The 15,778-nt window shown below is 48.1% G+C and overlaps 1 protein-coding gene across 2 annotated transcripts in view; it reads right to left on the reverse strand.

Moving 5' to 3' along the window:
* USP31 (ubiquitin specific peptidase 31) overlaps positions 1–15,497 on the reverse strand; it is a 38,832-nt gene extending 23,335 nt beyond the window's left edge. The window contains exon 1 of one of the 2 annotated variants that reach the window (XM_039349655.1): positions 14,855–15,497. In XM_039349655.1, the coding sequence (XP_039205589.1) occupies positions 14,855–15,448 (594 nt within the window). In that variant the 5' untranslated portion in view covers positions 15,449–15,497. The remainder of the gene's footprint in view (positions 1–14,854) is intronic. The other variant, XM_039349654.1, reaches the window with a different exon arrangement.
* Positions 15,498–15,778: the final 281 nt, after the last annotated feature.

Consider the following 15,778-nt stretch of genomic DNA (forward strand, 5'->3'; position numbering starts at 1 on the left):
ATGGGGAAAAACTGAAGTTATTTATCTTAATCTGATTTTTTTACATCTCAGAAACCTGGCATTTTAACAGTATAGACTTTTCATATCAATCAATTAAAATAGAGCTGGAAGGGACCTTAGTGGTCTTCTAGTCCAACCCCCTGCTGAAGCAGGAGCCCTTATACCTGGGTGGTTGTCCAGTCTTTTCTTAAAAACCTCCAGTGAGGAAGCACCCACAACTTCTGATGGCAAGTTGTTCCACTGGTTAATTGTCCTCACCATTAGGAAGTTTCTTCTTAATTCCAAGTTGCTTCTCTCCTTGATTAGTTCCCATCCATTGTGTCTTGTCCTGCCCTCTGGTGCTTTGGAAAATAATTTGACGCCCTCTTCTTTGTGGCAGCCCCTCAAATACTGGAATACTGCTATCATGTCCTTTTCTCTAGACTGACAAACCCAATTCCTACAACCCCCGTCTTCATATGTTTTGGTCTCCAGCCCTTTAATCATCTTAGTTGCTCTTCTTTGCACTTTTTCCAAAGTCTCACATCTTTTTTTGTAATGTGGTGATGAAAACTGGATGCAGTATTCCAGGTGTGGCTTTACTAAGGCTTTAAAAAGCAGTATTAATATTTCACGTGATTTTGATTCTATGCCTGTGTTTATACAACCAAGGATTATATTAGCTTTCTTGGCTGCTGGTTAAGTGATCGTCCACTAGGACTCCAAGGTCCCTCCCACAGTTACTGTTTTTGAGCCAGGTTTTGCCTAATCTGTACTTGTAACTTTTGTTTTTCCTGCCAAGGTATAAAACCTTGCTTTCCTCCACATTAAATGTCATGTTGTTGGATAGGGCCCATTGTTCAAGTCTGCAAAGATCGTTTTGGATCGTGAGCTGGGATGCTGGCTATTCCTGCCAGCTGAGTATCGTCTGCAAATTTGGTGAGTCCCCTTCTATTCCTTCATCTAAGTCAGTGTTTCCCAAACTTGACAATTTTAAGGCATGTGGACTTCAACTCCCAGAATTCCACAGCCAGCATTGCTGGCTGTGGAATTCTGGGAGTTGAAGTCCACATGCCTTAAAATTGTCAAGTTTGGGAAACACTGATCTAAGTCATTTATGAAGAGTCCTGGGCCTAAGATCCAGTTAAGTGCTTTTCTTAACCATTTTCTTAACCATTTGGCGCAGCGATGGAAATATTTCATAACCCATTTCTTTCAAAAAAAAAAAAAAATTTCCAGCCATTTATTATTTCTGGTGGAAAATCCAGTAATCTTTCACTGCTTTTCTTACCTGGGCTTTCATAGCACAATCAACATTACAAGAGAGAAATGAAGGTGCACCAACCTAGCATTTTGTGTGTACTTCTATAACAGTGACAGCAAACCCATGACATGATGTAGTGGGTGACACACTAGTGTTCACCAACATCAGTAACAACCATTCTCAAAAACATGTTCGGAGGTTGTAGAAGCCACACGAGAATGGAGTGTGCTCTTGCGTGGCCTAAGGACTCTCCAGAAGTCACACGAGGGGGCTGCGCTCTCACACAGTCTCTGGAGCGTCTAAAAACGGACAAGGACAGATCATGCTTTGCACGGTTTTCAGAGGTGGAAGAGCATTTGCTGAGGCCACTTCATAAGCAAAGGGCTCCTGCGACCTGGGGCAGCCTCCGTCCCTGAGAGAGAGAGCAGCACCTGAAGGGAAGCAGTGCAGGGCAGATCCTGAGGCGTCCCGGCCTGGGGGGCAATTACTCCTTCCCCGAAGGCCCCTGGGGGAGTAGCCCAGGGTGCTTTTGGAGTGGCAGCAGTGGCGCCAGTGCTCACCTTCAGACCCGGCCTCAGGGCTGCCACCAAGTGCCACCATTCAGTGGCCTAGATATGGGAGGGGGAGACAGAGCACTGTTTCTCTTTTATGGGGTTGTAATACGCCAGCAAAGTCAAGTCAGGCATTTTCTGGATTTTGACACAAAAGGTCTGCCATGACTGCCTGACAGGGAAGAACAAGCGGGTCAATCTCCACTCATGCCCAACCTTCCTTCTGCAGCTGCTGGAGCTACCTTGGAGAGGGAAGCTGACTCTCCACTGCTTGCTTTGCTCTCAGCCTTTTGAAGAACAACAGGGCATCAGGGCTCCTTCTGTCCGTGGCATCTGTCACGACTGGTCCAGGGGGGCTGTGGTGGATCCGGTCTTCCGTAGTGGGTGTGCAGGTGTCTGTCAGGATTCAGCGGTAGAGAGACTATCCATGCTACAGCTCCACTGTTGTGGACAGAGGCACTTGGGGGGAGGGGGGAGCAAAACATTGGGAGTCAAAGTCTGGGTGGTCCCTAAGGCCCACCCCAGAAAGCTTGAGGCTCCCCTGGCCCAAAATGGTCTCATCAGGGTGGCTGTAATAGGGCGAGGATGAACGCCCACTGCCAACAAGCCACGATGCTTCCTTTCTTTGTTGTAAATATTTATTAAGTTTTTAAAATTTTACAAAAACAAAACAACCCATCCCCAAACCTCCCCAACCCTCCCATTCCCTCCCCCGACCTTCCCAGAGCTGAACATAGGCTTAATTAAAATTTCTTCCAATAATCTAAAAAAAAAAATATAAACCATGAATAAATCTAAATACTGAATACATTAATTAAACAAACTATAAGATAGTTAACAATAGTATATGTATAAAAAAACATAAATACCAGAAAAATAATACTTGAAAAAAAAAAGACTAAAGAAAAAGAAAAAAGAGAAAGATAAAAGAAAATATATAAAAAAAAGAAAAGGAATAAAATCTATAAAATATTTTAAATTTTAAATATAAGTTATTGAAAAACTAAATAGTATTTTTTAATATCCAACTTATATTGTATAAAATCTATCCATTTTTTCCATACGGCAAAATACTTCTCCTGCGATTGATCCTTCAAGAAAGCCGATGCTTCCTTTCTTAAAGGGAGGGCAGGAAGGTGCATTTTAAAATCCACTTGACCTCTGCTAGACTGAGATTTTCCATGCCTTCTCTCCCTGGCTGAGAAGGCATGGAAGAGTGCTGGAGAGAGTCTGTGCATACCCTACCGAATGCAAAAAGGTTTTCCAGGGACACAAAGACTGAAAATGCTCCCACCCTCAGTGAAGACAAGGGAGAGAAGGTCTGGCTGTGTCTGCTCTAGGCTTTTGAAACCCTCCGGCCTGCCCTGCCACAGCAGCCTTCCTTCCACACTGAGCTGTCGCATCAACACAAATAGAACCTGCCTGGTTGTGAACCAGGCAGCACTTGATTTGCAAAGTAAGAAGCTGTTGACATGCCAGCCTAAACAGGGTCAGAGACTGTTAAAATACCCAGAACCAATTCTTGGGTTATGGAAACAAAAATGCTCTTCTCAAGAGCTGAAGAGCTTTTCTTTAGCAAATGTTGACAACGGCCATAGTGGCTGGCTTTGGCACAGAAAGGCCTTTCAGCCACGCGGGAGGGGGGGGGCACAGATGAAGGCTTAAGAGGAGGATGGCAGGCATGGTCTCCCCCCACCCCATTCATGCTCCTCTCTCTCGTATTGATTTCTCACTTTCAACTGAACCTTCTTCCAAGAGCCCCCAGGGAACCCTCGTGGACTCTTTCCACCAACCCTCGCTGTGGGAGGAATGGCTGAGAGACCCCCAACCCAAAGCCACAGAAGGGACACTCTACAAGGCCTTAAGGTGACCAGGCGCAGAAGGGGAGGCTAAGAAGAGAGGCGCCGCTCTGCTGCTACCCAAAGCCACAGATTTAAGTTAAATAAGCAAAACACCACCACCACCAGAATATGACACTACTAGCTGGGGGAGCAACACCACAACCACCACACACACACACACACACACACACACACACACACTTTAAGAGCTATATAAGTAACCTCAGATTTGGGGTGGGCACTTGGCGCACAAACCGTATTGTCAGAACTTAAATAAGTTCTCAGGTCACAAGAGGGATGCATCCAAGGACTGTCCCATCACAGCCAGATTGTCCTGACTAGTTCTGCCTTGGTGGCCCAGTGCTTGGAATGCAGCATTGCAGGCTGACTGCTCAGTGCCAGCAGTTCGATCCTGACCGGCTCAAGGTTGACTCAGCTTTCCATCCTTCCGAGGTCAGTAAAATGAAGACCCAGATTGTTGGGCGGGAGGGGGGGGGTAATAGGCTGACTCTGTAAACCACAGAGACTGATGTAAATCACTGTGGAGTGATACATGTCTAAGTGTTGCTATTATTATTGCCCACCATGGAACTTACATTTTTATGTCCAACCAAATCCACCTCGTTGCAGTTTAGATCACAATTTCATGCCACGCCCTCTAAAGCACTTCTGAACAACTCTACATTTGTTCGGAAGCAGCTACTGCGTCACCCTAAAATATTATCTTCTCCTGACTAAATATACCCAATAATTTCCCAACTGTTCCTCAGAGGTTTTTCTCCTTCCAGACTTCTTACCAGTTTGCTCCAATTTGTCAGGGTCCTTCCCAAGATGCACGGCCCAGAGCTGAATTGTGGGTGTGAATTCTGATCAATGCAAGACGGAGAGGAATAGAGGCTTCTCTTAATTTTGGCATTAGATTTTTCTGTTATTGTGGCCTAAGGTTTGGGGGTGGTTTTGTTTTTTGGGGGTTTTTTTTCTTGTTTGTTTTGCAGCTGCATCGTCACCTTGGCTTGAATTCCTTTCTGCATCTACTGCCATCCAGGTTGGGCTCCCCCCCCCAGCTCTTGCCTTTGATCTCCCCTATCCAAACACAAGATGCTAGTCTTTGTTGAAATTCATGTTGCTACTTTCTGCCCATTGTTCCAGTGTGTCAAGATCCTCCTGAAAGATTCTGTCCTCTGAGAGCCTCCCCAATCTTTGTATCATTTGCAAATCGAAAAACTGTATTTTCTTACCCCTCAGCCAAATCATTTCCAACTGTACAGAACAGAGCCTGCAATACCTCACATTTCTCTTCAACCTAATGAGGAGCCACCAACATACATTTGCTAAGTGCCCACCTGATGGCATCCCAGGTGGTCATTCTCTCCATTAGAAGCCCAGGGGAAACAAATTCCTTGCTGATCACGTCCTTTGCTACTTTCCCTGGTCAACTAAACTGACCAACCTGTCATAAATGTAGATCAGGTCAGTTTGACATGGCTTAATTCTGCCAAGCCATGCATTTAGCATGGCTAAATTTATTTATTTATTTATCACATTTCTATACTGCCCATCGCACTTCCATGCCTTTAGGCAGTTTACTGGCAGAACAGTAAAATGATATAAAAGCTATAGTTAAAAACAAAGCTAAAGATCAGACTACACTATAGATAAAAGGAACAACTGCAAAGTTAAAAAGGCCAGGGAACGCCTTCAGACAAAGGCTCCAGGACTGATGACTTAATTGTCTGTTCCAGGCTTCTGCCCCACAGCAGCATCTAGGGCACGAGTCTGCAATTACCCAGGTCTGCTCTTCTTGGGTGGACTGGAACAGCTTCCCTTCTGGAAAAGGGCCTTTCCTCCCTTGCTTCCTTCCTCTACCAGTGTAGCCAAAAAGGCCTGTTGTTACTTTTAGCTTTTCTTGCAAGCTAAATTTCTTTTCTACTTTAGCTTTCCTGACTTCCTTCTTCCAGCTCTAATGTTGACAGGCCCCCTTGGAGACTTTACCCATGTTCATGTCCTATGCATGCCCTTTTAAACTCTCATCTCAGGGGAACACTTGCTTCCCGTATTGTGGACCATATCCATGTAACACCCAGGCCAAGCCCTGCTTCCCCATCCTTCCCTACACGCTAAGATGCAATACCAGAACCAAGGTGGAACTGGGGGGGGGGAACAGTCAGAGACCTACAGTTACTGCTAAATCTTGTGCTACCAAACACCTCCAGAAAAGAAAATGTCTTGAAATACCTCACACCTTCTGCAGCCTCCACCTCCTCCACTCTCTTTTTTACAGTTCCTGAGTGTTGGTTTACATCTTGTGACAGCAGCCACCTCTCCCTGCCCTGCTGCTGAAGAGCGGCAAATGGAAAGAAAGTCCTTCCCTCCCAAGGACAGGAAGAAAGCTGGTCAAGGTGGCTGGTAGACAAGGCCCTGGAGGCCTCCAAGGTCTAGGTTGTGTTACATTAAAAAAAAAAATCAGTTTACAACAGTGGTTCTCAACCTGTGGGTCGGGACCCCATTTGGGGTCGAACGACCATTTCACGGGGGTCGCCAAACAACGCAGTCCGCCATTTTTTCCCCCTTTTCCTTAGCTGTGCTACTCCCTTTTATTCTATTGGCTTTTGAAAGCCAATAGAATAGACTCTCTTGAATAGAGTCTAATTCTATTGGCTTTCAAAAGCCAATAGGAATTGTCCAGGCTGTCTCTGCCCTGCTGAGCCCGCCAAAAGTCCCATTCTGCAAACGGTGCTGCACCAGTTGAGTAGTCCTCGACTTACGACCGGTTGAGTAGTCCTCGACTTACGACCGGTTGGGGGTCGCGGCATTAAAAAGGTTGAGAACCACTGGTTTACAACAACTGGGAATGTGGACAAATTGTGCAGCAAATGTACATTTATCCACTTAAACTTTGTTTCACCAGTGGTAACTTCAAGATGGGTTAAATTTCTGAAGTAGTAGCGACTTAGCTACTGAGATTGGCTTGACCGGGCAGAACAACTGTGTTCTCTCAAACAGTTCCTTGACAAGTTCCTTCTCTTGCCCCTGCTGAAGGCCTTCCAAAGCCAACCAACGATCACACGCAACCCCTTCCTAGAGAATATGCTCAAACAAGGACACGGTTACGTAGAACAGGGGTACGCAACCTTGGCTATTTTATGACTCGTGGAATGCTGGCTCGGGAATGCTGGGAGTTGAAGTCCATGAGTCATAAAAGAGCGAAGGTTGCCTACCCCTGACGTAGAAGATCAATATCAGGCACTCTATGATGGACACGTAACAACTTTCTTAAAAACCCTGCTCTCTTTTCTACAATAAGCCCCAAGGCTGTACAATTACACACAACACCATAGAGGCAGTGCAGCTGAATTAAAAATAAAAATAACCAGACCACTGGGCATCCTGCTGGTTCATCTTGGTAGGAAGAAGGTTCCTGCCCCAGTCTTTGCCAAAATGAAATTGGGATTTTATTCACGAATAGAAGCAAACAATAAATATGAACAGTGGCAGTAACTAAGACTCCGTGCTGTACCAAAGGCATCAAGCTGTCAGCCCATCTAATGCCCAAGACCTCCATGTTCTAATCTGTTCAAATTTCTTGCATTTCCAACTGCTGACTCAAAACCTCCATTCAAAGAGTATAGAAAAATATGATCAAAGAGAAATTAAAATCTTTTGTAATAAGAGATTAAACTCGGCACTGGCAGTTCAGATCTGAATGAAGGATTTTCCATGCAGGAACCTTATGGAAGTTATAAACCAAGACAGAATTTTAAAAATGAAGCATCTGTTGTTTCCTAGGTCCTTTAATCCTAAGGGAGCTGCAGAATCTCCTTGATTCAGGAAGAGAGGAACAGGATCGCTTCCATAGCCAAAAGTTTAGCAAGAACAAGGTGACCGAAACAGGGTGAGGTAGCCAAAACCCAGCCAGACCCTTTTCAAATGTGCGTTGGGTTTTGGCAATACCAGAAGAATCAGGTGCCAACTGATGGGAAGGCACCTTCCTCTTGGTTCACTTTGCAATCCTGCTAACTTAACTTCACTAATGGTGAGGAGAACTAGGAACTAGAACTGGAGAACACATCTGTGTTTGAATGAAAGAAACCAGCTGTCCATTAGGACTTCTGCAAGCATTAAAAGGTTAGTCCAGATTAGCCCTGAGGAATTCTGGGAGTTGAAGTCCACAAGTCATAAAAAGGCCAAGTTTGAAGACCCCTGGGTTAGTCTGTATAACACAGGAAGTCCTCCACTTACGTCCAAATTGAGCCCAAAATTTCTGTTACTAAGCAAGACAAATGTTAAGTGAACTTTGCCCCATTTTACAACCTTTCTTGCCAGAGTTATTAAGTGAATCACTGCAATTGTTAAGTTATTAACACAGTTGTTAAGTAAATCTGGCTCCCCCATTAACTTTGCTTATCAGAAGGTCGTAAAAAGGGATCATGTGATCTTGGGACGCTGCAACCATCATAAATGTGAGTCAGTTGCCAAGCATCTGAATTTTGATCAAGTGACTCTGAGGATGCTGCTATGGCCACAAGTGTGAAAAACAAAGTCACTTTTTTCAGTGCCGTTGTAACTTCAAAGAGTCACTAAATGAACTGTTGTAAGTTGAGGACTACCTGTACAGGAAGAAAGACCGAATGTAGAGTCTTCCTAGCCATGAGCCTCAGTGTTTTATTATTTATCTCAGTGGATGTGTATGGCTGCCATACCAAATAAGTGACTCTGTGTGGCCAATCACAAAATCACCCAATCTCCAAAAAAATACAAAATACAAAATAAATAGGAAGGACAACCAGCACCATCAACTTCAGGACCCCAAACTGGCACTTTGATTCCCAGTGACAAACACAAGCAGGTCTTCAGGGCCTTGTGAAAAGCCTGACCTCTGGGGGAAGGATGCTCCATAGGGAGGCACAGAGGAAAGACCTTCATTCTGAACTGATGGGATCCACAGCTGGCTTCTCCTGCCAGATCGGATGGGAAGGATACACAATCAGGGAGACGGAGTCTCACAAACCATCTGCTCCCTGCCACAAAGGCTTTATAGGGGACCATCAGCACCTTGCATTGAATCTGGAAGCGCACTGGCAAACAATGCAGCTCACAAAGCAAATGTGTAGTAAGTGAACCTTGAGAAACAACCACCCACGTCATTGCATATTGTACCAGCTGCAGCTGTGTAGAACACATTACAGCAGTCCACCTGGAAGGCGACTATAGTGTGGGTGACCATGAGCAGAGCCTCTTGGTCAGGGAAGGGCAAAATGGGAACACAATGTGAGGTTCTGCAAAGGTTCTTCTACTCACAACAGCTACCTGTTCTTTGAACAAGAGCTGCAGGTCCAGGAGGACCTTGAGGAAATTGTGCACCTGCTGTATTCAGGGCAGTGGGACCACATCCGGAGCAAAAGATGGAAATTTCACGGAACCAGCAAGCCCTCAACCAAAAGCAGGGTTCAGCTTATTCTTCCTCATCCTGTCCCTACAGCCTCCAGACAGAACCTAATAATCAGAATAGAATAGAGCTGGAAGGGACCTTGGAGATCTTCTAGTCCAGCCCCCTGCTCAAGCAGGAGACCCTATATATTTCAGACAAGTCTCTTCTAAAAAACCTCCATGGCATCACTCAGCCAGCCAGTGACAGAAAGCTGGGGATCATCAGGAAGTTGATGACACCTCACCCAGTGTCTTCAGATGACCTCACCCAGCACCCCCAGGCTGAAGGCACGTTGAGGTTGAAGACCATAAGTCTGGGGAACTCCACTGCCTGCCTGGCCAGTCTAGGGATCAGCCTGGAAGGTTGTTAGCAGCACTGAGGCTGGGGCAATAAAATCAATTGGGATTGTTGATTCCTAAAGCCCAGCTTATAAATAGTTTCCCACAACCAGTCAACCACAAAGCAGTGCCTCCAGATGTCCCTGGAATAACGCCCTGCCCCTGTCCTGGGACCTCGGTGCCACATTCAAAACATTCCTGCCCAGGTCTCCTGAAGGCCTGGTAAAGGATACGAATCAAAGTTACCCAATCAGAAGGATCCCAAATTCACTGTCCTTCTATTCCACCCACAGACCCTCACAACACCCTAAAAAACAACTACCATAGCCCACTCACCCACAGCCAAACTCAGCACCCAGTGAAACAAAAAGAAGCGATCAACAACTAACTGAACCAATGTGAATTGTGCAAAGAATCTGTTGCAAAGATAAAAGGGGTCAAGCGCCTGGAAGGGTAGTCTAAATATACACATCTTATATCTGCATTTGTTTATTTAATGATCATCATTTTCAATTACGATCAGGGTGGATAATAATGATTTTTTTAAGGAAATCAAAAAAATCAGATTTTTTTATTTAAATCGGATTTTTTTATTTAAATTGGATTTTTTATCAAATTTATTTTAATAAAATGCTTTTGTAGTAAAAATCTATCTAAAGATAGTTTTCTATTTAAGATACATTAATACTTTAGTTTATTCAGCATGAAATGGAGCTTAGTTATGTAGCATGAGGCTGTATATTCTGTAATATTTACACTGAAACTCATTCAATGAATCCAAGCTCTGCAAGCTTACATAACATGCACTGCATTAATGCATTCACACAATTTCACAGTAACCATGAGATAAATCATAAAACAAAGTTCAGGAATATTCCTTTATCCCATTGTTTTGCAAATCTATGTACACTACAAACTGCATGATTGAAGAGAAATGCATCTCTACCAGGCTCTAAGTGTTTTAATTAAATAAAAGAATTTGAGTAGTTCTCCAACTATGTGTGATTAACCTATTACCCTAAGATCAGTTCTGATATCGTTGTTTTACTAACATGACAGCTTATTATTCTAAATGGGAAACCTTCATTTTGTTTGTAAATAATATTAAAGATTCTAACTACCAGCGAGAATGAGTCCTTACATTTAAAGAGCACCTGTCATTTCAGATCCATCTTGGCAGCGCCTTTTAGCCGACATCCACTCACCTGCTGCCCGCCACGTCCCTCACCTTGTGGTGTCACTGCCGCATCACCAGCCGCCCCATTAAAAGGAATGGGACTGTCGGTGAGTCAACAGCGGGTCAGAGGAGGAGCCGCTGCGGGACAGAGATGACAGCTGCTCTTTAAAAATTATGATTTAAATCAAGCCTTTTTACTAGTGATTTAAATCATGATTTAAATCAAATCCACCCTGATTACGCTATTAAGGATGGCCCTAAGTCTTTTATGAAGCAAGCAAAATACTGCAGTGCTGAACAGCTGCATAATACTAGACTCTACTTTTAACAGAATAAAAGAAAAACAGTGTTGGAAAGGACCTTGAAGGTCTTCTAGTTTAACTTCCTGCTCAAGCAGGAAACTATACCACAGGTCGGCAACCTGCGGCTCCAGAGCCGCATGCAGCTCTTTGAGCCTTCCCTTGCGGCTCCCAGACTCCTTTGCCATTTGCAGAGAGAGAGAGACAGAGAGGCACTTGCACTTGCACGTGTGTGTGTGTGTGTGTGTGTGTGTCTGTGTGTGTCTGTGTAAAAAAGAGAGTGGCCTCACCTCCAAAAAGCTGACAAGCTTATTGGGCGGGGCTCTTGCCTTGGCTGCGTCTCTGCAAGAAACAGGAAGTAGGAAGCAGGAAGGGGAGGAGAGAGCCAGCCCAGTATGTGTCAGCTTGTTGGAGAACAGCTTGAAGCCAGCTTGCCAGGTTAGCAGAAGATCAGAGAGAGGGAGAGAGGGGAGGGGGGGAGAGAGAGAGAGAGAGAAGAGAGAAAGAGAGGGAAAGAGAAAGAAAGAGGAAGAGGAAAAAGAGGGAGAGGAAAGAGAGGGGAAAAGAGGGAGGGAGGGAGGGAGGGAGAGAGAGAGAGAGAGAACTCATGCACAGCAGCCTCTATTTCTTTTTAATTAAACTTCAATCAAGCTTCCTTTTCTTGGGCCCGCGCGCATGTGCGCACAAGTTTTGCAGCTCCCAGTGTTTTCTTTTCTCTGGGAAACTGGTTCAAGTGGCTCTTTGAATGTTTAAGGTTGCAGACCCCTGCTCTATACCTTTGCAGACAAATGGCTATCCAGGCTCTCCTTAGAAACCTCTAGTGATGAAATTCCACAGTTTCTGAAAGAAAGCCATTCCACTAATGAATTGTTCCCAGTGTCAGGAAATTTCTTAATTCTAGGTTGGGTCTCTCTCTGATAAGCTTTCATCCGTTACCTCTTGTCGTGCCCTCAAGTGCTTTGGAGAATAGGTTGACTTCCTCTTCTCTGTGTCAGCCACTCAAATAATGGCAGGCTGCTATCGTGTCACCCCAGTCCTTGTCTTCATTAAACTAGCCCAGGGATAGGCAACCTTGCTCTTTTATGACTCGTGGACTTCAACTCCCAGAATTCCTGAGCCAGCATGGCTCAGCTTGAAAACCTCTCTTTCTCTTCAGCATGGCTGGCTCAGGAATTCTGGGAGTTGAAGTCCACGAGTCATAAAAGAGCCAAGCTTGCCTCCCCCTGAACTAGACATACCCAGTTCCTACAACCGCTCACCATACAGTTTAGTCTTCAGTCTCCTAATCATCTTTGTTGCTTTTCACTGCACTCTTTCTAGAGTCTGAACATCTTTTTGGTATTTTGGTGACCAAAACTGGACATATTATTCCAAGTGTGGTCTTACCAGTGCAGTATAAAGCAGTACTAACACTTCACATGATCTTGATGCTATCCCTCTGTTGATGCAGGCCAGGACTGTGTTGGCCTTTATGGCAGCTGTAGTACCTCACTGGCTCATATTTAAATGATTGTCCACTAGGACTCCTTGATCCCTCTCACAGTTGCTATTGTTGAGCTAGGCTCCACCTATTATATACTGGTGCATTTGGTTTTTCTTGTCTATGTGTAAAACCTTGTTTTTCTTACCACTGAACTGAATTTTGTTGCACAGGGCCGTGTTCAAGTCTGTCAAGGTCCTTCTGGATCTTGGGCCTACCTTCCAAAGAGTTAGCAATTCCCCCTTTTAATGTCAAAGATTCCCAGCTGACTGCCACAACATTCCCCCCCCCCCCATCTTGCTCTGCTCGTGGGCTTAAGGGAAGGAGGACTGTGCCGACCATTCGGACAGCTTCAGGAGGTAGACTGGGTAGTCATCCTTACATCCTCACGCAACAGAAGCTCTGGTGTCATCCGGCAGCAACAGTCTCTCTTCGGGACTATTTTTGAAGACCAGGCAGGAGCTGCAACGGGACCATGAAAATCCACTACTCACAGGGAGACCCATAAGGGTTCAGCGCCACTATTTCACCATTGCTGCATGAATGGCCAAACCCAATTCAGAGTGGCATTGGGGTGTGTCAGGGCCTGCTTGACCCCACAGAACTCTCTCCATCCTGTCCAGACCTCTAATGCAGGCCAATTGTATAAGGCACCCCAAGGACTGGAAGGCAGCCCCTCCCCATCGTGGCCCTTGCCTGAATATTGACCCCAGCAGCAGGTTTGCCCCCAGTCCTGTCCCTGGCACAAGAAACCCAAGAGACCTGGTCTGTATCATGTAAAACCAACATATGGAGGTCTGTTGACCCGCATTCATGTTCATTCCCATCTGCACAGCCCATAATGTTCACTCAATGCACAGCTTGGCTCACTCAGTGACCTCCTGAAGAGCCAGCCTTCACCCAACTATCACAACTAGAACCACTCAACAGAACCCGCAAGACATCTGGGCACTAAATGACAAGTGTACAAGGAAGCCCAGAGCAGCGGAATGAAGAAACAGTGTTCAGACATGCCTGCACCCCTCTGTCAAGCAAGCCAGCCTCTTGTTTGTACAAATGGGCTCTTATCTTGTTTTTCACTGGCTGCTGCCTGAAGCTCTCCTGCTGGCCAGGAAGACATCCGCACAGCCAGGCCGTTTTTCAATCCTCAAACCTCACAGGACCCCTAGAATCCCTGGGGAGCCTGACTGATATCAACAGCATCAAAGTAAACAGAAGCCTGATCCTTTTCTGTCTGTATTGTGATATTGCACTATGCTCCAAAGGGGCAGAATCTGTGGCACAATATGTTGGCACCACTTTTGTCAGTTCATTACACAAAAGACTGCCAAACCTTGTGAGATTTCAGAGTGCGGATAGAAATCTCAGGGGAAAACCCCAAATCCTGGTAAAAAGTGAAGATGGCAAACGTGAAATTGACTGAAATCTTTCAAAAATGTACTAAGGCGAGAGCTATCAGGAAACTTTTTCTAAAGTTCTCTCAGAATCTGCAGTCTAAACCCCATCTTCTGTATCCTGCATTCAAAACAGAGGGGTGGGATTCCTGCCAGGGAGCAAGGGGTCGAATCCAGGGACCCGGACAGCCCCTCTCAAAACTGGGATTTTATTAAAAGACACCCAGAGGAGTTTCCAGTAATACATCTACCTTCTCCTGCTGCGGCCTACAACCTGGCGTATATTTTCACAAGGGCAACCTTAGAAAAAATCAGAGAATCAGAACCAGTTTGGGCCCCTTTCAGTCGAGGGCAAACTCATCCATCAAAGGACCACAAGAACTGCAAAAAAATCCCCTCTCCAAAAGGAAGTGGAGGGAAGGAAGGCAGAAGCCCAGGTGGTGCAAAGGACACCCAGAGCCAGAGACACATTGGGGCTCGGACAAATTCAGCCATCAATGGGCACATGGAGGTAAACAATACTTAGAGACAATAAAAAAGCTAAAAAGGAAACAAAAAGACCAGAAGACCTCCTTGCCAGCTATCAAGAACCAGAGAAGCAGGGATTAACGCAAACAATCCAGCAAAAATCCAATGAAGGCAATACAGGACCAAACAGAGCACAGCAGCCCCACCAGCCCCGTCAGGGCAAAAGACCGTATATAAACCGACAGCAGCCCCCCACCCACCCACCCAAATCCCTGCACTGATGAGGTTTCCCAGTCCGGCAGCGAAGCGTCTCCAGCAACGCGCCCAGCTCGGGCAGCGGCCGGGCTCCTCAGTTCAACGCGGAGCCCCGGAGCGTCTCTTCGCCGGGACCAGAACCAGAGGCGGATTTCCACGCGCGGCTGCCAGCCGGGCCGGCGGCGCCTGGGAAGGGCGGGAGCCGCTGTCCAGAATGCAGGCAGCAGGAAAGCGCCGGGGAGGCTCCGGACGGGGCTCGGCGGGTCCAAATCCACCGCCGGAGGAGGCGCGGCGGCTCCCCTCGCGGGAGGGACGGGGGCTTCGTGCGGGCGGGGGGGAGCGTCGCGGGGCGGGGGCGGCCGGCGGACCCCCGGGCTCACCTTGAACTCGCGGCTGTGCTGCGGCGTGTACTGGAGCGTCCAGAGGGCGCGCACCAGCTGCGCCAGCTGCTCCGTCACCTCCCCGGCGGCGCGGGGCTCGGGCGGGGGCGGCGGGGCGGCGGGGGGGCCGCGGAAGTGCTCCAGCGCCAGGAACTCGGCCAGCGGCTCCGTGTTGCTCAGGCACTGCAGCACGGCGTTCATGAAGCACGTGTTCCCGTGGTTGCGCAGCCCCGCCACGCCGGGCACCAGCGCCGCGCCGCCCGGGGGGCAGCAGGGCGCGCCGGGGGGCGCCGGCGGGGGCGGCTCGGGCCGCTCCTCCTCCCGCGGCGGCGGCGGCTGCTCGGGGGGCGGCGGGGCGGCGGCGGCGGCGGGGGGACCGTGCTCGCCGCCCAGGTGCGAGAGCGTGGAGAGCGTCCGCAGCACGCGGCTCACCAGCCCGCCCAGCGAGGAGCCCCCCGCGCCGCGCCCGCGAAAGAACAGCCGCTTCCCCAGCGAGCGCTTCTCCTTCTCCTTGCCCGCCGCCGGCGACCCCGGACCCGCCGCCCCGGACGCGGGCAGCCCCGGGGCCGGCGCGCCGCTCACCCGGCCCGCCATGGCGCCTCTCCCGGCGGGCGGTGGGGGGGCAGCGCCGCAACCGGGCCGGCGGGTCAGGCGGCGGAGGGCTCAGGAGGCAGCAGGGGCGGGGCGGGGCGGGGCGGGACGTCACGCACGAAGCCGGGCGCGCCATTTCGGGGCCGGGCACCGCGCTCCGCCGCCCGGCGTAGCCGCCATCTTGGAGTCGGGCAGTCTTTAAAGGGCCCGCGCGGCCGCTCTGCTGCCCATCCCTGTGGCCGAGCGTCGGTCCTGGGAGGACCCCAGGGGCCACCCCGCTCTCCCGATCCGGACCCGCGTCCGGGGTGGGGCGGGGGGAGCGCGGAGGGGCTT

Source organism: Crotalus tigris, unplaced genomic scaffold (genome assembly GCF_016545835.1).
Source record: "Crotalus tigris isolate CLP2741 ecotype Arizona unplaced genomic scaffold, ASM1654583v1 scf7180000018301.7375997, whole genome shotgun sequence".
In the NCBI taxonomy this organism is placed as follows: domain Eukaryota; kingdom Metazoa; phylum Chordata; class Lepidosauria; order Squamata; family Viperidae; genus Crotalus; species Crotalus tigris.